This window comes from Formica exsecta, unplaced genomic scaffold (assembly GCF_003651465.1).
Source record: "Formica exsecta isolate Colony F162 unplaced genomic scaffold, ASM365146v1 scaffold21, whole genome shotgun sequence".
In the NCBI taxonomy this organism is placed as follows: domain Eukaryota; kingdom Metazoa; phylum Arthropoda; class Insecta; order Hymenoptera; family Formicidae; genus Formica; species Formica exsecta.
In genome coordinates, this window is record NW_021849398.1 from 1,396,125 (window position 1) to 1,418,834 (window position 22,710).

The following is a 22,710-nucleotide window of genomic DNA, read 5'->3' on the forward strand; positions in this document are numbered from 1 at the left end:
TATATATATATTTTCATAAACACTGCGCGCGCATCCGCTAAGTTATTATATTAATAAAAATAATTTCTTACAAGATCATCAGCGATGATGACGACAATGTTAGGTGGCTGTATATTAGAAACATTATATTTCAAACCAAAATAGATGCATGGGACACTCAAAATCACTACAAAAACATACACTAACAAGTCTGTTCTTCTCAAGATCATTGTTTTAAATTTTGTCAATTTGATAAGATGAGATCACCAAAATTAATCAAACTCATAAAATGTCACACATTAAATTATTGATGATTGATGTCGCAATGCACTATGTATACATATATAGCAGTAATATTCGTATATTAAAATTAACGATTGATCAGCTGACAATTCATCTTTTTTAATATCCTAATTTATGTTGACATTTAATTATGGAGAATCACAATAATCTTCTCGTTCGACGACATACACGTAGTTTGAGCACTTTTTTCACATATAATCTTGCATTATCAGTATCTAGGATTATTTACGATTTTATCATTCGACGATCGAACGATTGTCAGCGATGACCGTCCGAGTTCGCATTAAATTTGATACTGTAAAGAGTAAAGCTAGCGCCAGACTATGCACGTATTCGCGATTTGTTTATAATTCATGAATAATCTAGATAGAATATTCGCCAAATTCGACCGATCAGATTTTTTTATACCGTTCACGAATCGCGAATTACGAATCACGAATTGCTAATACGCGTATAGTCTGGCGGTAGCTTTAGACATGCATTGCTAAATTTATACACTGACAGCGATTCAGACGCTTACTGACCTGATTATGGTCCTTGTTATGATCTACGTAGCGTAAGCTGTTTACAGCCTAATTGAACTCGTTTTAACAGACTTTTTAAAAATATTTATCTTTTATCGCAGCTGTTGTGCACAATATGCATATAACCTTGGATATATACTCTAACATATAATATCTATTTATGCAAATATATTGTTTTAAATAAAACTTTTACGCGATACTCTTATCTGAAGACGTTCGAAGAATTTATCAGGATACATTAAAATTCAAATAATGATTATAATATACATATTTATTAATCATACATTAAATATCCAAATAATATTTTAATATACATGTTTATTTGTCATATATTATTGATATGATCAATTATAAATTAATATTTATAATTAGAGGACTATATATTAATAATTACATATTATAATCAAAATAACAATATAAAGTATTAATTAAAAAAGAAGTATCGACATATTTTTATATTCCATCTTTTTCGATTTACGTAATAATTTCATTTATAGTGAGAAATTCAAATAATGCTGTTATAAATCACATGTTAAGATAAATTTGATCTGAAGTATTATCTTTCACATTCAGAGAAGTATGATTAAACGATAAGATGAAAAATAAATATACATATCTTGCTTTTATGGAATGTTGCTTAATTCTACTCAAATTAAACAATTTGATAAAAACGTACGTTTGAAAATAGCGTTTTCAAATGAAGATCGATGAACATAAACGCAGAATCAATTAATACATTGTTATTTAAACTAAATTAAATTAGCGCTCCGTTATTTTAACAGGCAAAAAATCTGTTCTGGCTCTATTTACAATAGGGTATTATAACGTTTTTCAAAAATATTTTTTTATTGAAGTTCATACCCTATTTAGTTATTAAAATTTTTTTCGTTTGCATTATTATATTAATTGTCTGTTGGAACTATGTATCTGTTATTAATCTGTGTTTGAAAGCATTAATTGACGTAGGTATCTTTCTGTCAGTATAGTTGAAATAACTACCAATTGTCGACAAGGTCATACACTCTATAGAGACGATACGCACTCGAATTGTGCGAAACTGTTGATAATCACACAATTATGATTAAAAACTTGATAACTAAAATGTTAAAAAATTAAAGAAATGTTATCAAATTATCTGAAATTATCTATAAAATTATTTATCCACGATAAAATCTTTCCTCGACTTTATTGTCGAACGGGTACGATAAAATAAACCATCGCATACATCTGTCGTCGTTTTATTCTGCAGCGTAAATCAACAAAATGAAATGAATAAGTGAAGTGAATAATACGAAGCAAAATAATAAAAAGATGTTGACGTAATGCCATGTCAAAATATGCAACGAGGAAAAACGCTATATAAATGTTAAATAATTCGTTGAAGCGTTTGGACGTAGTTCGAATTTAACATATCTATATATTATAATTTATTCATTTAAAAATAAACTTACTGCAGACACACATTACCATATGCTGTAAAATATATACGCATTTTATTAAAAAACCGCGTGATCTTTTTGAAATATATGAAGGAAAAAAGAAGGTATAAACTAAAATATAGATATTTCTATCGATAAATCGATTTCTGCTGAGTTGCTTTAAATTGATCAATGCATTTTTCCTCAACTAATTGATGAAATTCGCACTTGAAATTATGTTTTGCTTAACATTCGCTTAAATAAAACTATTGCACATGACTGTTACGAGAATAATCCCGATGTGAACACAATAGGCCAAACTAACCAGTTGAGCCGCTGAATTGTTCAAAATAATTCCACCCGATGTTATCCACGGCTCCCACGTATTGTTCGTTCTTCTTGGATCTGCCAGCCAATCTATCGGTATCTTGATCTGTCTCTTAACGATAAACCCGTAATGTTCCAAGAATTTATCCAGTTCCCGAGAGATCTGCAAAGAGGAAAATTATTGTACAAGATGTCATCCAACTTAGTGATTCGTAGCTTCGCTATCTTGATCAATAAGCCTAGACTATGACAAGCAATTATACAAAAAATTAATTATTATTAAAAAAAAATAAAACATTGCTATTAAAATAATATATAGTTTAATTCTTTAAGTCTTGAAGAATAAAATATAAAAAATACTTTCTAACTAGAAACGTTTACTGATTATATATGTTTAAGACGTAGAAGAACATTGATCTCGATAATTAGTTTCAGTTTGTACAAATTTAACATCAATGCAATGTTTTCTCACCCTTGAATATTGCTCAGCGATGTTCTTCGTTTCGCAGGGATCATTATTAATATCGAAGAGACACTCGGTAACGTTGCATGTAATGAAACTGTCTCTAGGTCGGCAATTGACAGTTGCATCGCGCCGTAATTGAATCATCGTGCTGGGTTGAGTGACTGGATCACCCAGGTGACGAGTGATGCTCTGCGATACCACACTCTTTAAAACGGTGTCGGTGTACGGTGGCATATTTTCTTGCGAGTCCAGGCTTTTCCTGGGATCATTAGGCATAATTCTTTCGATATCTCGATAATAACCATCAAAGTATCCGCCCTCGATTGATCCTGAGACATAGATATGATTTTTCCTAAATATACTAACAACGCGGAATTATTGCCAATAAATGAACGAGCTATCTATTATGAACGCCGTATCTGTTGAAAATCACAATTTTATGAGTGTTGAAAAACTATGAGCTTGCGCGTGGTACTTTCAAATTTTTTAACATACAGTTTAAGATCTAAGTCTTTTTTTCTTTAATAATACTTTATGATTCTAAATTTTATCTTTATATGTGTGAATTAGAACTTCAACTAAAATAATTATGTTCATGATAATTTGTTCATAACTTATTTCTTTATGCGTAAGTTACATCATTATTTCGTTCAATAATTCCAATCATATAAGTACCCCGAAGAAGCTTGAATTGTTTGTATATGGCCCCCTCGGTCTTAGAGACCTCGTCGATGTTAAGCAATAGCTTGTCCCTGGCACTCGGTAGACTGTTATTTAACATGCACCATTGATCGACTCCATCGATCTTTCCCAAGTCCCTCACATCACCACCAGCGATAGTATATAAAGTCGGCAACCAGTCGGTTATATGCATCAGATCGTCGCATACACGTGCTGTCTTACGCAATCTTGGTGACCATAGTACAGCAATTCCTCTCACACCTCCTTCATACAGCGTATATTTCATCTATCGTCATATGAATTATGATCTTATTTTACTGTCTCTTAAACTATCAAAGCGGTCCATAAGTTTGTACGTATTTTTTTAGAAATTTTCAAATATAAAAAAGTTAAATATAATTGAAATAAGTTTTAAGTAAAATTAATATAATTTAATATAAGTTAAATAAAATATATTTCTTATTCTATTTATCAAGAGAAAATTGATTAATGGACATATTTGTATAATCAAGTATGCCACGAACTTATCGATTCAATATCTATATCAGATATGTGTGTGATTTAAAATACATACACCTCGTAAGGGGTAATTAGAACCGTAATTGCGGGATTTTCCAATGGATGCTGCACCGTTATCAGTTAGGAAAAGGATCAATGAATCCTTTAACATCCCTCGGCTACCTAAGGCTTGAACGACACGTCCAACGGAATTATCTAATCGCGATACCATTCCTAACAAAACAACAATGAAGTATTAAAAAAACGATGAATTATTTTTTCATAAATATTCTCTGTCAGTTCTTGTGCTAAAATTCTATCAATTAACTTAAATATTGCATAAATTTATTTATTTAATGTAAACTTTTATTGTAACTGATAATGAAATTAATATTAGATACGACCGATATTTTTTATCTCACCTTTAAAAGCAATGTAATAATACGTACCAGCATACTTGCGGCGATTTATTTCCCGAATGTGCTTAAACTGTCTATCGTAGTAGTCATAATCGTGCGGACTCTCGAGAGGCGCGTGAACAGCGAGATGCGATATTTGAAGAAAGAGCGGTCGAGATGGCTCGTGATACTGAATGATCCTGACTGCTTCATCAGTGAAAAGATCAGTCACGTATCTTTTAGTTGGTCCGTAAGCTGGGTCATCACCACGATGCATATCATATCCGCTCATGTTCTAATACAAAAAAATATCAAAGTATATAACAACAAAATGTGTAATAATAAAAAGTAAATTACAACGTTAAACATAAATTTTTACGATTATTGTACGAGATTATATACGAATAAAATATTTTAATCTTATCTTTGCATTTTTATCTTTGCGCTATATAACATTATAATGGTCGTCTTTATTAAGAGAGAATCGTATGTACTTGATTAATTTTTATTACATTATTTATCTAAAAATATAATATTAAAAAAAAAGCAACAGGGTCTTATGGACATTATCTCGATTACATGTCAAAATTTGTTACGAAATAATAATTAGCTCAAATAATCGGGATATACATATATATGTGCCATACCTGAAACGAATATTTATAGTCATAATATGTAACGTGACTGTTGTAAAAGCCAAAGAAGGAATCGAAACCCCGACGTAAAGGGGTGTGTTGAGATGTGTAGTATCCCACATGCCACTTTCCGATCAGTTTTGTCATGTACCCCAAACCTCGTAGATATTCTGGTAATATCCTTACATTGAGAGGAATCCCTTTGGGTTGACCACCCTGTATATCTTCTCCCTGCATACCTATATGAAGCAACGTTACGCAATATAGGCATACAACAAAAAGATGCGTGGGTGCTGCATTAATTTTTTAAACGCGCGACAAATTGACACATCCTGTTATCGTTTGTGTCAGAACCGGTCATAAACATTATTATATATATATATATATATATATATAATAATATATATAAAATATTTTCTCTATTTTTTGCACAGAAAGAGATATCTTTTCTGAATTAAAGAAAATAAAAATAATAGTAACAAATTAATTTTGTATTGAAAATTTTGCAAAATGTATTTGGCAAACTCTGGTTTAGAGACACTGTTTCATGATATTATCATTTACGAAGGACGATAAGTGATATACATACCCATACGTATTGGATACTGTCCGGTGAAAAAAGCAGTTCTAGAAGGTGTGCTGGATGGTAAGACATAATGCCTGTTTAATATAATTCCATTATACGCCAAAGCATCTATATTCGGAGTCGGTATCTGATCCGAGCCGTGAAAACCGACGTCATCCCATCCCTAAAAATTTGGAGCATTATTTATCTTTAGCGCGTAAATGGATAATCAATAATTACATTGAAATGTTAATTCAGTGTTTTGATAGAAAATAATTTCTTCTGTAAAAATTTTATTTATAATGCTACGAGATAAATGTGTGTACATATACATTTATCGTAGTATTACAAAGAAAATTTTTATAGAGAAGGTTAACTTTTACAAAAACACTGCATTATTAACATTTCTATGTAATTGAAATGTAAAAGGGAAGAAAGTACCTTTCTTCTGTGCATATACGTGTGGCGGACCGGAAGTCTAATATATAATAATTACATGATCGAATTAAAGTATAATTGACGTGTAGGAATTAGCATTCGTCAAGTAGTTGGAATGAGTCACAATCTACGACTTGATCGCAGAGGCGTGGATAGTACGTAAGCCACAGTAATTAACTTAACTACAGATAATTTTAATCATACTTTCGTACAAACTAATCGGGCCAAATTGAACATACAATGTAAGCACAAGTAACATAACAATATTTTATGCCAATCATTATATAAGGCATAAATAATTTTTCTGCTGGAAACTTCTCTGTGGATGTGTTTCAATATTCTCCGCAAAAAAACAGGCAAATTAAAATTAAATTATTAAAGAATTTATTTTTTATGTGTAAATGTTAATTTTTAAAGATTGCACTGAAAAACTTTGTTCTCTCTATTTCCTTTTCCATATTAGTATTATTTAACTATAATATATATATAAATATTGAATGGATATTTAAATGTTTGGCAAAGAGACCGAGGAATGGCAAAGTTTTGGATTGGTAAATCTCCCTTATAAATTTTAAATAGAGAGAGAAAAGAAATCATACTTTTAATTATATTATCTTTGTAATTAAATTATAAAATCCTCTTAAAATTAACAATGCAAAATATACATGTGTTAACAGAAAAGAATTTAACAATTATAAAACTAATCCTTAATTTTTTAAATTAGGACATTATTTTAAAAAATGATAGCTTGTACGTGTGTATATATATATTGTATTTCAATCCATTAATTTTTTTAAAATAAAATTTTTTAATAGAGGATGCAAAAGTTGTTAAAGTTTTACACATTTTCAGATAAGTTGAAACGTAAAATGTATCAAAACGATTCACATGCATCGTTGTTTAATCTAAAAAGAATTGCCTACCCAATCTTCAATTCACATTATCGGTAAAACTGATCCATTTAAATATATTTTGGACTATTTTTTCAAATAAGATTTTTATTATCTTAATTACTTTAAACATCAACAAATTAATTATTATTTTATAATTATTTATACAAATACATAAGTACATACATTCCGCGATATCAATCTCATAAATTTGAATGATTATATAGCAATTATGTATTGCATTCACATATCCGAAAAACAATAACGTAAGAGAAAGAATAATTAAAAATTTCGTTAGAGTATTCATTACTATTAAGATGTATATATTATTTTTTCAAATACGATTAAAATAAATATATATGAGTACATGTCTTCACTCTCATCAATATCTTACCAAATCATCGGCCATGAAGACGATTATGTGCGGTGCTGTTTCGTATAAGCCCAATGTAATTTCAAACAATGCAATAAAGCATAAAGCAAGTATACTACCCCGAATTGTCGTTGAACTCATCATCTTTGAGATGATTTAGAAGTTTTCAGATATTTGAAAATATACGCGTGCTGAGAGAAAATAAACTTTCACACGTACTTCTTTTCACTTTGCGTCACACGGCAGCAATAAATTAATGTGCAAACAAAAGGAAGGTATAATTATGTACACGATATATATATACATATATATACATCTACGATGTCTTGCGGGATACAGAAGAGCAAGAAGAGGACATAAACAGGTTTATATATAGTCCACCTACGAAAGAGCACGTCATGAATGGATCATGCGAATGGGAAGGGCAGATATACTAATGATAACGGCAATGATGAGAATATATAACGTGTCTTATAACGTAACTTATAAACTAGGTTACTTCTCATTTTACATCCTATTCTCTCTACTTGTCTAATTTCCCCTCACTGCGACTTACGATCGCGTAGAATTTAGGGAACGTAACGTAAGAGATTTTTCTCGCGCGGTGTTCTTTTACTGACACAGTTTCATTCTCTTTCTTTCTCACATCTGAAGCTTATTGCCTGTAGAAAATATCTGCAAAGAATAAGATAAACCGAAAATACATGTATATGAGTTTACATATATTATATATTAGAAGAAATTGAGAGTTTATTACATTCGTAATTATTAACGCCAGAAATTTATACAAGAAGTTTTGAAATCTTTATATTTCTTTTTTATTGTTAGTCTTTTCCTACTCGTTCTAATTCTTTTAATGGAATTAAATGTAACTTTATAATAAAATATTTTATGATGGTAAAATGATCTTATGGTAAATTGTTCTCTCCATTTTTTTATAAAAAAGATATATTAAAACAGTAGATTTTCCAATTAGCATTTTTATGTGCGTTTTTTTCCAATTTAATTTAATTCTTTACAAGTATATTCGGATAACGTAACATATACAAAATGTCCATTAAATTGTGATACTCTACCGGTAAAAATATAATACCTCATGCGAAGAAAAAAATATATATATATAGAATACATTTTTTCTTTCTTTGATTACGTAATTTCCTAGAAAGATAACTTTTTTGAATATTAAAATAAAATGTGGACCTATTTGATTTTATGTGCATCTATTAACTAAAAAGTCTTTTCTTATTTACTATAGAATTTATTTACATACATTGTGTATTTATATTATTATCGTATATTATTCTTTTAACTGTGTATATAATATAAGATACGTCTTATCTGCCTTAAAATATATTCAATAACTTCTCAAAATGTCAGATAATCGTAATCGGGAAAATATACTAATATATTTTTAGAATTAAGAATTTATGTAATATAATTAATGTCATAATATCATTTTAGCTGTAGTTTGCTTGTTAAAGAAATTGTATCTTAATATAAGTATTAGGCATATAAATTCAATATATAATCAATAGCATATTTATATTCAAAATAACTGTCTTCAAAAACTCAAAATCAAAAAGAAAGATTGGCCACGTTCAGCAAAACAACTATTGAATTGTCATCTTATCAACTCTTGATTTATTGGTTTTAAAAGTAACAGTCAATCACATTGGATTGCTACTAAATGGTTTGTTTTGCAGAACGCGCTCATTTATTCTTTTTTTCGTTTTCACATAGAAAAAAAAATTATTTTACACTGATCCTATGATTTATTAACGAGAGTTAATTATAAACGCGTATAGTTCATGATCTAGAAATAATATGACAAATTAATAACAAAAATATAAGAAATATTAAACAAGAATAAAAGTTAATTAACTGGGATAAAATAAAAGAGACACGTTATAAAAAATATAAAAACGGAGAATGCAAGTTATAGTAACAAATTTATTTAGTTACAATTGTATTGCTTAATAAAATATGTGCATGCTCTTTTGCATCAAAAAGTGTTTAAATTTTGTATTATATTTTTATTATGCTCTCGAGAAAAGATTAGGTTTCACAAATTCTTTCTTATTTTTCTATACACACATCTAACTTTCTTATATTAGAAAAATTGCTTTTTTCCATATTTGTATTGCACAATATATATAGAAATATGTATATATAATATATTCAAGTTAAAAAATACAGGTACAAATAGATCCCATATATTTAATATTTATTATCTTAAATTACAGAAAATTATCAGTTTGCAAAAATGCAATATATGCAACGAATCTTTGGTAATCAGAATTTGTGGTAAACTCGCTTGAATCAATTCGACAATGTGTTTATGTTATCGAGATCTTGCATTTTATGTATAGTATGTAGATTGTCCCACCAATGCAACAGTTTGTATCGGTACATTAGATGGAACCATGGCGTTAACGGTATCATAGTCTTTACGAAGTTTTTAATCTCTGATCTAGGCATCCAACGAACCTCGCTCACTTCATCGGGATTAGGATCTATAGTGATGTCATCCTTTTGCAAAAAGAGCACGTAATCGATCTCGTGTTCACCCCAACGTGAATTACTCATTGCTTCATAGTAGATTCTCGTCAGATAAAATAGTTCATGAGGTTTGATTGCATCGCTGGGTATACCTAGTTCATAATTGAGTCTTCTTATAGCTGCTCTGCGTATACCCATAGCGTTCTCCTCTTCCATTTCAGAAGGAATCTCTGCCAATGGATGACTGCAGCAAGTATTTGTATAATGATCTGGGAATGTTATCTAGATGTGTAACATAAAGTTGTGTCATATAAACAGATAAACAGATTATATAAACATATAAACAGATTCTTTAAGCATTTATAGCGTATTCAATGTTTACAAAAAGTAGGAGAGAGGTTATATATTAATTTAATTGTATCTAATCAAAGTTCAGGATAAATAAGCAATTTTATTTTGAACCTTAATTTCCAGAAGATATAATGTTATATAATAAAACTGAAGCTTATATTTATTAATTTTCATACTAGTAATTAAAATATTCAAGATTATCTTAAAATATTATATAACATATAAATCTTACCTTATTACTGGATCGTTTTTGGAGTAACAGCTCTCCTTTGTTGTTGAACAGAAAGACACTGAATGCCCTATGAAGCGGTACATTTCCTTCTGCGTTAATTTCATGACAGAATTCTTTTGTAGCTTGGCCAATAGGTCTATCAAACTTATCTATAAGTATACAACGTTCCTTCAAAGCAGCTTGCTGCAACGGTGCTATTTGTGCCGTTCCATAATTTTTTCCCGCAAACGTTGTAATCTTATGCATGATATTGCAAAGCTTCCTAGACACTCCTTGTATCATGACGACAAGTATAAGTTAATTGTTCCACTGCCAAACAGCAACTAGCTATAAATAGAGATACAGAGAATATTTGTCTTCTTTTTTTTACAATGTATAATGTTGATGTATTCACCTATTAAAATTTGACCTTACAGAGCGTAACTTTGAGACTGTATTTCGAAACCAAGGTTGCAGAAAATTAACACAAGAATCAAATATCTTGAATAAACGCGTACGTTATACGCAATAAGATATTGATGCGTACTTTTACCTGAGTAACATTAGGAGCACACTGTTAAACTTTCTAATTAAAAAGCCAATCACGAACTAGTTTAATATTTACTCGCATGCGGTATCAAAAATAATGACGGGTATACCAAGAATTTACACATGCAGTTAACTATAACTATATACGTAAACGTTACTTTTCGATCGTTTCCGTAACTCGTTACACAAATGAGCTTTTATTTAAGTAATCCCGAAATGTATAAGAAAGTTATTAATATGATTAATAAAATTTCATTCGTTTACGTAAAATCATGTGTTATCTCAGATGGAACACATGTTCGCACTTGTCAGTATTTCAGGATGTCCGGTTTCAAACAATCATAGATTTAAAAAAATCATGAATATGTATGCATGTCATGTTCAACTTTTAGAGTCCCTATAATATTATTATAGGGACTATTTCCAAATAACTTCATAATTTAGTTCCATCGGTAACGTCAATACGTCGTTTCTCGGGCATAGACAAGAATTGGTAAAGAGTCGCCACTGAATAATGATCCGTGTCGATCACTGCGTTACCGTTGTTACCGATCGCTTGCTGTCATCGGCTGTAGCGCCTACCTCTTGCTCATGCATATACCGTGGTCGGCGCGTGCAATAGTAAAATGGCTGCCGGGAAACGTCAATATATTTTATATTAATAAGAGCCTGCCTTTGTAAATAATCGCGCGGCGCAGGAAGACATCGCAATAAGGACGTATGCCGTTCAACTAATCGGCTCGATTCTTATCCTTAATTGCGTGTATGTGAGTGTGCGTCGACAGGATGGCGGAATTTGTGCGCGGCGGACCCAGCGTGTCCAACAATGCTAAGGTATGTACGTATGTACGAGGAGTATTATTCATCGTCCGCCACACGTCATTTCTTTGTTATACAGCGTCACGAAAGGGAAGCGCGATCGCCGTAACACAAATTGTCTCACGCCTCTCTTATTTAATATCTTACCCCTTTTTTCAATTTTTATCAGCGCGCTTTGTATATTTACGACTTATCTCGAGTCTATCGTTATCGGTGTCGTCTGACCGATACTCTTAATTCCTCGATTAAGCATGCACGCGATAATTAAAAATATGCACGCTTTATACTATACTTTTTGTTTATTTTAGAATTAGTATGCTAGTATAACATTTGTTAGTGAAACTGATTAGTAACGTGTCAAAAATGGATCAAATTATTGACACATACATATGTATAAAATAAAGTCGGTGAAAAGTAAGAATAGAAGATTGATCTCATCGAATATAATGGCATTTTTATAGATGGAACATAGTAGTAAAGGTGGATCTCCCAGTACAGGAAGCGAAGATGGCGGTCAGAATGAATCGTTAAATGCAGAGAATGAATTTGATCCTTTTCTCGAAAATATACCAGATGATATACAAGATACAGAAGAACCTGATGGCGCAAATGCTACTTTATTAACAGCACCACCAGAAAATCAGTGAGACTGAATATAATTTATTAATTTTTTACAAAATTTTATATGATTACTTTGCGATAGAGTTACGTGTTAATGCAAGACTAATTATATGACTGAATGCATTCATAACCATAGAATCAAAACAAATAGAAGCATACAATCTCTCTTGCAGGTGGTATCATGGTAGATTAGATAGATTTACAGCAGAAGAAAGACTGTGGGATGCGAGTAAAATGGGTAGTTATCTGGTTCGTGAAAGCGACAGGAAGCCTGGAAGTTATGTTTTATCTTACCTAGGGAGAACTGGAATAAATCACTTTCGAATTACAGCTGTTTGCGGAGATTATTATATTGGTAGGGACTGAGATGTAATTTAACAAAAAATCCTCAATACATAGCATATTATATTTAAAGCAATTTAGAGAGATATATATATACTTTAATAGTTATATATTATTTGAGAGACATTTTATTTTAGCACATGAGATCCATTTATTCTGAAAATGATGCAAGTCAAATTTTGAGGTATAATGTTAAATTAAAACATATTTGTAAAATGTTTCCAATGTACAAATTAAATGACACATATAAAACTCTCTACATTTACATAATTTTGCGTGCAGAACTGCACACAAACGAATATTTTTTACTTTAAAATAATGTTGTAGGCGGTCGTCAATTTAATAGCTTATCAGATCTGGTTGCGTATTATACTCATTGTTCGGATCTGCTAAAGAGAGAAAGACTTATACACCCAATACCACCCCCTGAACCAGTAAATGATAAGAAACGAATTGTCGCGATATTACCATATACGAAAATGCCAGATACTGACGAATTGAGCTTTCAAAAAGGTGATATATTTTTCGTGCACAATGACATGGGTGATGGGTGGTTATGGGTCACTGCCCATAGAACTGGCGAACAGGGTTTAATATTTCGGGAATTAGTGGAGGATCTCGATGATTCAATAGATCCTAACACGGTGTTTTCCTGGTTTCATCCTAATGTCACCAAAAGCGAAGCAGTGGACATGCTGGTAAAAGCTGGACCTGGAAGTTTCCTAGTAAGCAAATAATTTCTTTTATCTTATAAATATTATCTCTTCCATTTTATATTTTTCTTGATTTCTAATTTATTCTTGTATAAACTTTATATTTATATCTTCTATCATAGGTCAGACCATCGGACAACAGTCCGGGAGATTACTCACTTTTTTTCCACATAAACAATCAGATACAAAGATTCAGAATCGAAAAAAAAGGAGTAAGATACCTAATGGGAGGTAGAACATTTGAATGTTTGGATGCTGTAATTAACAGGTATACTTTTTACTGTTTTAATTTTGCACAGAAATAATAGTTTTGACATAACTTTTTATACTAATATTATATCATAGATATCGAAAAGAACAAATTGTGGAAGGGCACACTTTAGTTCAAGCGATGGTAACCGAGCCTGATGGTAGTGTCAGAGTAAATAGAGAAATTCAACATGCCGAGAAAATATACGCGACTTTGAGAGAATGTCGAGAGCAATCGGGAGCGAAGAAAAACAAAGGAATTAAAATGCAGGGATATCTGGAAAAGAAATCTGAGAAAAATAAAAAATGGAAAGCATTGTATTTTGTGTTGTTGGTAGATGCTACCGACACGCATCTTTATTTGTACGACAATCCTAAGAGAACCAAGCCAAAAGGTCTCATCGACTTGAGTTGTGCTTATTTATACCAGGTGAGAAATACACATTGGAAGTATGTCATATATTGGCATATTGAAATCTTAGATCCTATTGAAATTAATAACATAAAAGTAATTGTGCTGTACAATTGTTGTAACATGCATGACATACATGTGCAATATTTCATGAGTAAATGGCGGAAATAACATCTTAGAGTAAACGCGAGATGAATTATTCAAGTGTTTTTTTAGGTCCACGAAAGTGTATTTGATAGGCCTCATTGTTTTCAATTAGTTGAACGCGCATTACCTTGTCTGGCCACGATAACTTACTTGGCTGCCCCGAATTCCGAGAACGCATTAGATTGGATTAATGCCTTGAAACCATTATGTGTATCACAACTCACTCGTGCTCCAAAAGTCGCTCGTCTCCGTGAATTACGTTCGTTGCATCTGCATATCTTAGACGCGCATAGACTTCCATACAAGCTAGTCCCGAGTCCATTCATTATAGTGGCTCTAAACAATGTTAAAGTTGCTCGCACGAAAGTTAAAACGGGATTACATTCTCTCTGGGATGAGGAATTTATTCTAGAGTACGTAAACGACTTTTATATAAAGTTTTTACATATACAAATTTTATTCAACTGCGTTTATACTCAACAGGGATGTACCGCCGGACGTTATGTCCTTTTCGCTGACTCTGTATAATAAGGGCAAGCGTAGCAAAGACACAGAGGTAGCGGAATTAACGGTTGAATTGGCAAGTTTGACTAATGGCGAAGAAATGGACGAGTGGTATCCGTTATCGGGAGTTACACCTATCGGGGAATGGGGAGCATTACGTTTACGCATACGGTGAAAATGAAGAACTTTTTTTTAAAACATTAATATACTTCAAAAACACATTTACATTATTTTTCTCGTATTAATATAGTCTCTCATATTAATAATAATAATAATAATAATAATAATAATGTGTGTATGTATGTTACGTATATATGTATTTTACAGATACAGACACGATTTAGCTATGCCTCCCGAAGAGTACAGTCCTCTTCAACAGTTACTGCTAGATCCAGAACTGCATGTTGTCAAGGCTTTAGCGGATGTATGTCACTTAGATAGAGTACCCTTGGCAAATAGTCTTCTTAGAATTTTTAGGTACAAATAATTATCTTATATGATCATCTAATTATAAAGATCAATTTTTTTATATCATTTATCTTTTAGGCATGAAAGAAAAGAGGCAGATCTTCTACGCTCATTGAATCAAGCAGAAGTAAGTTATGATTTGGCTATTCAAGCATAAAATATAAGCATATAATTGTAAAATGCATTTATTTAGGTCGAAAAAGAGGATGAAACACCAACATTGTTTAGAGCTGCCAGTCTTACTACTACTTTGATGGATTTATATATGAAATCCGTTTGTACTTCGTTTTTAAAAGCAGCTTTACGTGATACGATTGTGAAACTAATTGAAAGTAAACAAAGCTGCGAATTAAATCCAACAAAAATGGATTCTCCAGAAGATGCTTGTAGTAATGCAGAATTTTTATTACAAGTATATAATTTTCTTTGCAATATTGTATTTTAATGCGATTAACGACAATTATGTTAATGCATAATACTTTTCTTTTTCTTTTTTTTATTTTAGGTATTGGATGAAGTTACATTGAGCATTTTTACGAGTCCCGATGCTTGTCCGAGGACTCTCAGATATATTTGTGGATGCTTACAAAGAGCAGTAGTTGCTAAGTGGCCACATGAAAGACTAGTCAGAACTCGGGTAGTCAGTGGATTTATATTTCTGCGCCTTCTCTGCCCTGCCATATTAAATCCTAGATCATTTAATCTAATAGCTGAGCCACCACCTCCATCTGCTGCAAGGTACATTATACATAAATTAAAATTATACAAATATAAGATTAATATAGAATTTTGAATATCTCCAATATGTTGTGCTTTTTTTTGTTAATTTGAATTATTTCAGATCATTAGTCATGGTGGCAAAATGTCTACAAAATTTGGCTAATTTAGTGGAATTTGGTGGAAAAGAACCATACATGGAAGTTGTAAACCCATTCATACTCAAAAATAAAGAACGAATGGTAGTGTTCCTTGACCAGTTATCTGTAAGTTTATTTTATGTTTATTTTATATTATTTATTAGAGCTTTTTTTATTAGAGCTTTTTTTATTTTTATTGTTGGGTATAAATGTTTTGATATTGCATTATCCATAAAAATTTCAACATGCAGTAAAAAATAAAAATTTGAATTTATATAATTAAACTCATACAGAATGTTGCCGAGAAGCCAGAATCCGAGGGTACAGATCCAAGAACCAAAAGCGTATCCGACACTGCAAGAGATTTGGCGACATTACATCATATTTGTGTCTCACATTTGAAGGAACTCCAAGTTTTGTCAAAGACACAGGTATGTCTATATTTTATATAATTACAAATATTCAGGGTATATACATATAAAAAAATATGTTTCTTACTTATAGCCGACGATTAAACAATTGGTAACAGTGACTGAAATGTTGAGCAAACATAAGCAGAAGTATATGGAGATGATACGGTAGTGCTAGAGCCATCAGCCATGAATAATGCCAAACACAATAAAACGATTTATAAAATTTGACGGATAACATATAGTAGTATTTAATAATTATAATTAAGTAATTAAACGTACAGACTGACGTGCCATATATATTACTGTATACACACTCAAGCCTACATTTACTATTTCATATGTAATTAGAAGTTAGTTTATATATACATAAAAATATATATATATTGGATGATTGCATAAGTTCGTGCCCGATTTTCATTCTTTCATTCAATCAAGGGTTAAGATTCTTCAATATAATAAAATTACCTGGGGCAAACTGTTAAAGGTAAATGTTTCTTATATGAAACATAAACCCATTATATATGGTAAAAACTATTATAGCTATTACATAATTTGTTCTTTTCTCTCAATATATAGAAAAAATGTGCTTGCAATTTTTTACAATTTATTGCAATTTATACTTTAGAGTAAGCTGCAAATATTTGTGCACTGTGAACATAATGTAAGGCTTTTCTCATATTTTTGTAATATCTTTTCTGTGACTCAAAGCTTCTTTTTCTGCTTTAGAATGATAGTTTTATTTGCTTAGCAAATATTCACGATAAAAAATGGCAATTGATCAAAAAACTTAATTCATAAATTATAAAACAATTTATACAGCGATTAAATTTTACTTTACTAACATATTATAATATTGCTGTTTGATTAAAATCCATTAGTGTGCGACAAGTGAATAGTGTTATTAATATCGACTAAATATCTATAAGATAAAAAGTAATATATACATGTTACATTTTATGCCACATGTTACTAATAGCCTATTTGTGTGCCCTGTAATAAAATTTTTATATTATCCTCTGTATAAAAATGACAGTAACATTGACAAATATGAATAACATGACAGTGATATAGATACATACAGAATCATATAGGCGTATAACAATTTTATATTTACTTAGGTGCTCGAAAATAAATGCAACTTTACTCGAAATATTTCAATATTTTTAATAATTCTGAGCCCACTATCCCAAGAATAACTAAAGTCGCGTATTGTGTTACACACAATTTCTATAAAATATTTATAATATTAAATGTAAAATGCATATATCAAGGTAAATAAAATAAACCTTATATTATCTTGATATTATTATATATTTCAAGAACAGATATAATTTTATTGTGAACATTTTCACATATCGTATATCAGATGGGAGATAAAATATATTGAAGAGAAGTTTATATATCTATATATGTATACCTTAATACATTTTTATAAAGAATTTTAACAAATAATATAATCGAACTTTATACATAAAGTTTTTGATTTACGAATTTCGACTGTAATATAGCTGAAACATGAATATCATTGAGTAATATTATAATATATGAATGATTTATATTTCTATATAAATATTCACGTATCAATGACAACATATTGTTAGATGAAATTACAAAAATGATTTTATATAATTAATATTACAATAGTGCATGTACATGAGCCATAACGATCTTATAGGCAAGCATTCAACAAGTGAATGCTATATAACAAACAGGTTTTATACAAAGTTTTATTATGAAATTGAATGGTATGTGTAGTATCTCTATATTATGTGTGTACTTATATACACATATACATACACATTTCCTCATTAGCTGGAAACATTAATTTAAAAAATATTACATACGTATACGAGAATATGCGCGTTTGTATACATTAATATTAAAAAATATTACATGTATATGAGAATATGGAAATTTGTAATGTTTGCATTGTTTAACGAAGGATTTAACCCTTGATTGTTCCTTGAACATATTATAAAACTTAACCATTAATATTTACGTTGTATGTTGATCGTAAAGAATAAATTCATTGTATGTCGAAATTATTTTATTGTCAGGAAAAAAACTCAATTAACTTGAGTACCATATTACTATCTATATAGTGTTCGTCGTTTATAATAATTTTATTTATTAAATTATGAGTATGTCGCAATAAATCGTGGTTATTTTAATGAATTATTCTATTATCAATGATATTATAATGAATTAGCAAATTATTAAAGAAGCAGAAATGTAAGAATTTTTCTCGCTATCTTAACTTTGTTAACTTTTATTTTTATTTTAAAGTTTAAAAGAAGATTATAATTTTAAGTATATGTAGATTTTTATATAAACTAGAGAAAGATACAGCGTTATATGCATATGTTATCTGTAATTATAGCAAATATAGCTTTCTTGCAATAAATTCATTATCTCTAGAAATAAATGTAATTAGTTGAATATTTAAGCCTTTGGTTAATAATATGTAGGTAGCATGAGAAATTAATACAAGAAAGCGATATTCTGTCCAAATTTAGCAATCGATTTCGCGAGTTTATTTCGATATTGTTGTACAATTTTACTCGCATAATTTGATCTATAAATCTATTTCCAAAAAAAGCAAGTTCCTTAGAGGATACATCTATATATTTGCGCGTATATTCTCTTATATAACTACTAAATAAAGTACTATTTATATATATAAAAATTGCAACCAGGCTGCGTTCCGATATTCACTGCTAGTACTGAAAATCTATAGTGTACATGACGTAAATTATAGATTTTCAGTACTGACATGAATATCGGAACGCAGCCTTAATCACACAGTAACGCCTTAACTAACCTGATGTACTTAAGAATATCTAATCACAGCACATAATGAATTAAGTTTGTAATATCTTTTCTGTGACTCAAAGCTTCTTTTTCTGCTTTAGAATGATAGTTTTATTTGCTTAGCAAATATTCACGATAAAAAATGGCAATTGATCAAAAAACTTAATTCATAAATTATAAAACAATTTATACAGCGATTAAATTTTACTTTACTAACATATTATAATATTGCCGTTTGATTAAAATCCATTAGTGTGCGACAAGTGAATAGTGTTATTAATATCGACTAAATATCTATAAGATAAAAAGTAATATATACATGTTACATTTTATGCCACATGTTACTAATAGCCTATTTGTGTGCCCTGTAATAAAATTTTTATATTATCCTCTGTATAAAAATGACAGTAACATTGACAAATATGAATATCAGCATCAAATATAATATTTGCAAGTTAAGCTAGTTTTTTGCAATTCTATAATTTTATATGTATATATATATGTATATATATATATATATACATAATTTAAATTTCTGCGTTGTAATAGAGTTTTGAGTGAAAATATATATTGGTGTTATCCAAGAATTTATAAAATACAGCATCGACGTCTCTTGTGTCCGCTACTACCGGGTGGTTTACCTGTACGTTCTTTATCTTTCCGTATTTCTCTGACCTAAAATGCGTATACAATAAATTTTCGTTGCTTTCGAAATTTTTCCCGAAATCTCACGTGAAACATATTATAGAAACGTGATACTACTCATACATAAAAGTTTTCAATACGCAATATTATGAGTGTTATGCCATGTTGAAATTTGTAATACTAACAAGGATATCTGTGTTTACTCACCAAAGTGTAAAATGCATCATCTACACCCATCCTTGTTTTCGCTGAAGTTTCTACAAATGGCACACCATACTGTCGTGCGACTTCTCTCGCTTGAGTCATATTTACTGCCCAAGATTGCTGAAGGTCACATTTATTTCCAACTAATACCATTGGCACTTCCTCTGCATCTTTCACTCGTTTTATTTGTTCCCTATATGTTCCAATGTCCTATTTAAACACATAATACAATTATCTTAAAAATGTTAATCAAATAGATATATACAATTATCTATATAATATACTTACCTCAAAACTTTTAGCAGAGTTTACAGCAAAGACTAACAAGAATCCTTCTCCTGTTCTCATATACTGATCTCTCATTGCACTATATTCCTCTTGTCCAGCTGTATCTAATATATCTAGAAGGCACGTTTCACCATCGATCACTACCTGTTTAACAACAATATATATGTATATTTAATGAACTAAGAAAGAAGATATTATATTTGTAATGTTAAATTTTTTTAACTCTTGGATAATAAAGGATTCTGGCGCAGATTGTGCTATCTGGATCCAAAAAGACTTAGGCATCACCATACCGTACAGTTAATGTTTCATTATGACATATTGATTATGGCTAGATTAATAGTTTGAATATTTCAATAGAATGACAAGTTATTTTAAACTCTCATAAAACATTAAATAAAGTTAAATAGTATGCTTACTTGTTTTCTATATGAATCTTCTATGGTAGGATCATATTCATCAACAAAGTGATTCTGTATCAGTTGAATGGTAAGCGCTGATTTTCCGACACCTCCAGCTCCAACTACTACAAGCTTGTATTCCGTCATGATGCAGTTTCTTAGTGTACAACTTATAGTTTTTATTATTTTCCTCTAAGTAGTTCCTTGAGTTATCTACAAAAAATAATGGAATATAACATATTGTATACTTCATCAGTTTAAATATCTTTGAGATTCTATATAATTAATCAATAAGAGAAATCTCATCATAATTTAATTTTTGGGCAAATTTTATCAGACAGTTTGAAGAAATTAAGAGATAAATATATGATAAAATTATATCTATATCTCTTAAAATATATATGTTTGATGTCCCAAATAATATAAAAATTACTCTGCAGAGTATTAATTTCATCAATTGATTAACTTGATTGATTATTGAATTCAACATTAATTTTACTTATTTCCTAAAAATAACTTATAAAAAATAACTACAATAACTACATTGTATAGTTTAAAAACTTTAATCGACAGTTGTTATTATTACTTATGTTTACAAAAGAGAGAGCAAACTGTGGTCTGCTACTGTTTAAGCTGTTGTCCTCTGCTAAACTTTTACCTTTTTAATTTAATGTTATCTTTCAATATGTTAGCTAAGTGAATATCTATTTTTTCAGTGTTTCAGAATTAATTACAATTAATAAGTGGATATCTGTCTCTCTCATAAAACACATAAATGTAATTTAATAAGAAAAGAGCATTCAGCAGAAATTTTTAGGCTATTGGCAATATAACATTAAGTGTTAACTTAGTGTTAGTGTTGTCTTCTGCTGAAAACGAACATTGTAAGATCACTGATATTAGTCATCCAATTATTGCCAATATTGTATAATCATTGGCATTAGTCATCCAATTATATACTTCATAGAACCAGATACGCGATATTCGTTACTTATAAACGTAACTTTTATCTTACTCGTAACAATTTCAAAGGCACGATGCCTCGAACGCGTTTTAGACAAGTGAAAGAAGCGACATATAAATAAAAGCGGATCCAACAATCGTGCAACGAACATGCGGGCAGACGTAACAGATTGATCGTAGCATCTTCACGCGTCTCGATGTATTATTGTCGGCAGAGCATGAGGAGGAATCATTCGACGAAGTATCCGCGACGAGTCGTCGACTCGGGGTACTATGCGTGGCGTTGCATTTCGTAGTAAACAGTGCACGCATTGGGAGAGATGCGAGACTGGCGAGGAGAAACAGAGAGGAGGACAGAGTGTAGAACGCGGACGATGCATTGTCACTTAAAAAATGCTCATTTCATGGATTGCACTGGGATCGCTCAAGCACTCCGCCTCGCTGTGGTCCGACCCGTCACGAATTAGTCACTGGAGATACCATCTGGAAAGGAGCATCGTCAGTGTTGCCAATGTCACTTGTTCTCTCTCCTCCCCCCTCCCTCAACGACGACGACGACGACGATACGGAAATGTCGGAAAGGGTGTTGACCGTCTCGCGCGACTCACGGACAGCTTTCACAGATGGTGCAAATGTCGATGCGATTATCACCAATTATCGTTCGCGATATGGGTGAACGTGCTTGAGAGAATCCCCGCTGTACGATAACCTTCTCTCTATAGATATCAGAAATCGAAAACATTATACT

General features: G+C 30.7%; 5 protein-coding genes across 12 annotated transcripts in view; 1 reads left to right on the plus strand and 4 right to left on the minus strand.

Annotated features, from left to right (window-relative positions):
- The window catches only part of LOC115234996 (arylsulfatase B-like), a 5,244-nt gene extending 4,167 nt beyond the window's left edge, over positions 1-1,077 (minus strand). The window contains exon 1 of the mRNA XM_029806466.1: positions 72-1,077. Coding sequence (XP_029662326.1) covers positions 72-209 — 138 coding nt within the window. The 5' untranslated portion in view covers positions 210-1,077. The remainder of the gene's footprint in view (positions 1-71) is intronic.
- Positions 1,078-2,031: 954 nt separating this feature from the next.
- Positions 2,032-8,262, minus strand: LOC115234886 (arylsulfatase B-like). The gene is made up of 8 exons (XM_029806262.1): positions 7,517-8,262; positions 5,819-5,978; positions 5,242-5,468; positions 4,646-4,889; positions 4,273-4,430; positions 3,693-3,984; positions 3,024-3,346; positions 2,032-2,714 (listed from the first exon to the last, which is right to left on the minus strand). Exons 1-8 carry the CDS (start codon positions 7,637-7,639, stop codon positions 2,481-2,483), a joined length of 1,761 nt encoding a protein of 586 aa, XP_029662122.1. The 5' UTR covers positions 7,640-8,262; the 3' UTR covers positions 2,032-2,480.
- A 1,169-nt stretch (positions 8,263-9,431) lies between these two features.
- On the minus strand, positions 9,432-11,506 carry LOC115234887 (isopentenyl-diphosphate Delta-isomerase 1). 8 transcript variants are annotated; one of them, XM_029806270.1, is made up of 4 exons: positions 11,370-11,506; positions 10,992-11,109; positions 10,578-10,904; positions 9,432-10,276 (listed from the first exon to the last, which is right to left on the minus strand). In XM_029806270.1, the coding sequence occupies exons 3-4, from the start codon at positions 10,857-10,859 to the stop codon at positions 9,815-9,817; spliced, it is 744 nt and encodes a 247-aa protein (XP_029662130.1). In that variant the 5' UTR covers positions 10,860-10,904; positions 10,992-11,109; positions 11,370-11,506; the 3' UTR covers positions 9,432-9,814. The 8 variants fall into 8 exon arrangements, with proteins under 8 accessions (XP_029662130.1, XP_029662127.1, XP_029662128.1 ...); XM_029806267.1 differs by having other exon boundaries at positions 11,264-11,472; XM_029806265.1 differs by having other exon boundaries at positions 9,434-10,276; positions 10,972-11,109; positions 11,370-11,504.
- Positions 11,507-11,688: 182 nt separating this feature from the next.
- On the plus strand, positions 11,689-17,028 carry LOC115234885 (ras GTPase-activating protein 1). The gene is made up of 15 exons (XM_029806261.1): positions 11,689-11,939; positions 12,386-12,567; positions 12,719-12,900; positions 13,215-13,612; positions 13,723-13,868; positions 13,946-14,279; positions 14,478-14,821; positions 14,892-15,083; positions 15,240-15,389; positions 15,459-15,507; positions 15,574-15,792; positions 15,886-16,118; positions 16,222-16,363; positions 16,531-16,668; positions 16,742-17,028. The coding sequence occupies exons 1-15, from the start codon at positions 11,892-11,894 to the stop codon at positions 16,817-16,819; spliced, it is 2,835 nt and encodes a 944-aa protein (XP_029662121.1). The 5' UTR covers positions 11,689-11,891; the 3' UTR covers positions 16,820-17,028.
- Positions 17,029-17,068: 40 nt separating this feature from the next.
- On the minus strand, positions 17,069-22,496 carry LOC115234907 (GTPase HRas). Its single transcript, XM_029806299.1, has 6 exons — positions 22,344-22,496; positions 21,018-21,213; positions 20,599-20,742; positions 20,314-20,520; positions 19,993-20,136; positions 17,069-17,332 (listed from the first exon to the last, which is right to left on the minus strand). Exons 2-5 carry the CDS (start codon positions 21,144-21,146, stop codon positions 20,050-20,052), a joined length of 567 nt encoding a protein of 188 aa, XP_029662159.1. The 5' UTR covers positions 21,147-21,213; positions 22,344-22,496; the 3' UTR covers positions 17,069-17,332; positions 19,993-20,049.
- Positions 22,497-22,710: the final 214 nt, after the last annotated feature.

Excerpts from the sequence above, each read along its gene's own strand:
- LOC115234885 (XM_029806261.1), top strand. The coding sequence starts at position 11,892 with ATGGCGGAATTTGTGCGCGGCGGACCCAGCGTGTCCAACAATGCTAAG. Across the intron at positions 15,508-15,573 it reads GCTCATTGAATCAAGCAGAA|GTCGAAAAAGAGGATGAAAC; the intron begins GTAAGTTATGAT and ends GCATTTATTTAG. Across the intron at positions 16,669-16,741 it reads AAGTTTTGTCAAAGACACAG|CCGACGATTAAACAATTGGT; the intron begins GTATGTCTATAT and ends TCTTACTTATAG.
- LOC115234887 (XM_029806270.1), bottom strand. The coding sequence starts at position 10,859 with ATGATACAAGGAGTGTCTAGGAAGCTTTGCAATATCATGCATAAGATT. Across the intron at positions 10,277-10,577 it reads AAAAACGATCCAGTAATAAG|ATAACATTCCCAGATCATTA; the intron begins GTAAGATTTATA and ends TTACACATCTAG.
- LOC115234886 (XM_029806262.1), bottom strand. The coding sequence starts at position 7,639 with ATGATGAGTTCAACGACAATTCGGGGTAGTATACTTGCTTTATGCTTT. Across the intron at positions 3,347-3,692 it reads ACAATTCAAGCTTCTTCGGG|GATCAATCGAGGGCGGATAC; the intron begins GTACTTATATGA and ends TCTATGTCTCAG. Across the intron at positions 2,715-3,023 it reads TCGCTGAGCAATATTCAAGG|ATCTCTCGGGAACTGGATAA; the intron begins GTGAGAAAACAT and ends TCCTCTTTGCAG.
- LOC115234907 (XM_029806299.1), bottom strand. The coding sequence starts at position 21,146 with ATGACGGAATACAAGCTTGTAGTAGTTGGAGCTGGAGGTGTCGGAAAA. Across the intron at positions 20,743-21,017 it reads AAGATTCATATAGAAAACAA|GTAGTGATCGATGGTGAAAC; the intron begins GTAAGCATACTA and ends GTTGTTAAACAG. Across the intron at positions 20,521-20,598 it reads ACTCTGCTAAAAGTTTTGAG|GACATTGGAACATATAGGGA; the intron begins GTAAGTATATTA and ends GTGTTTAAATAG.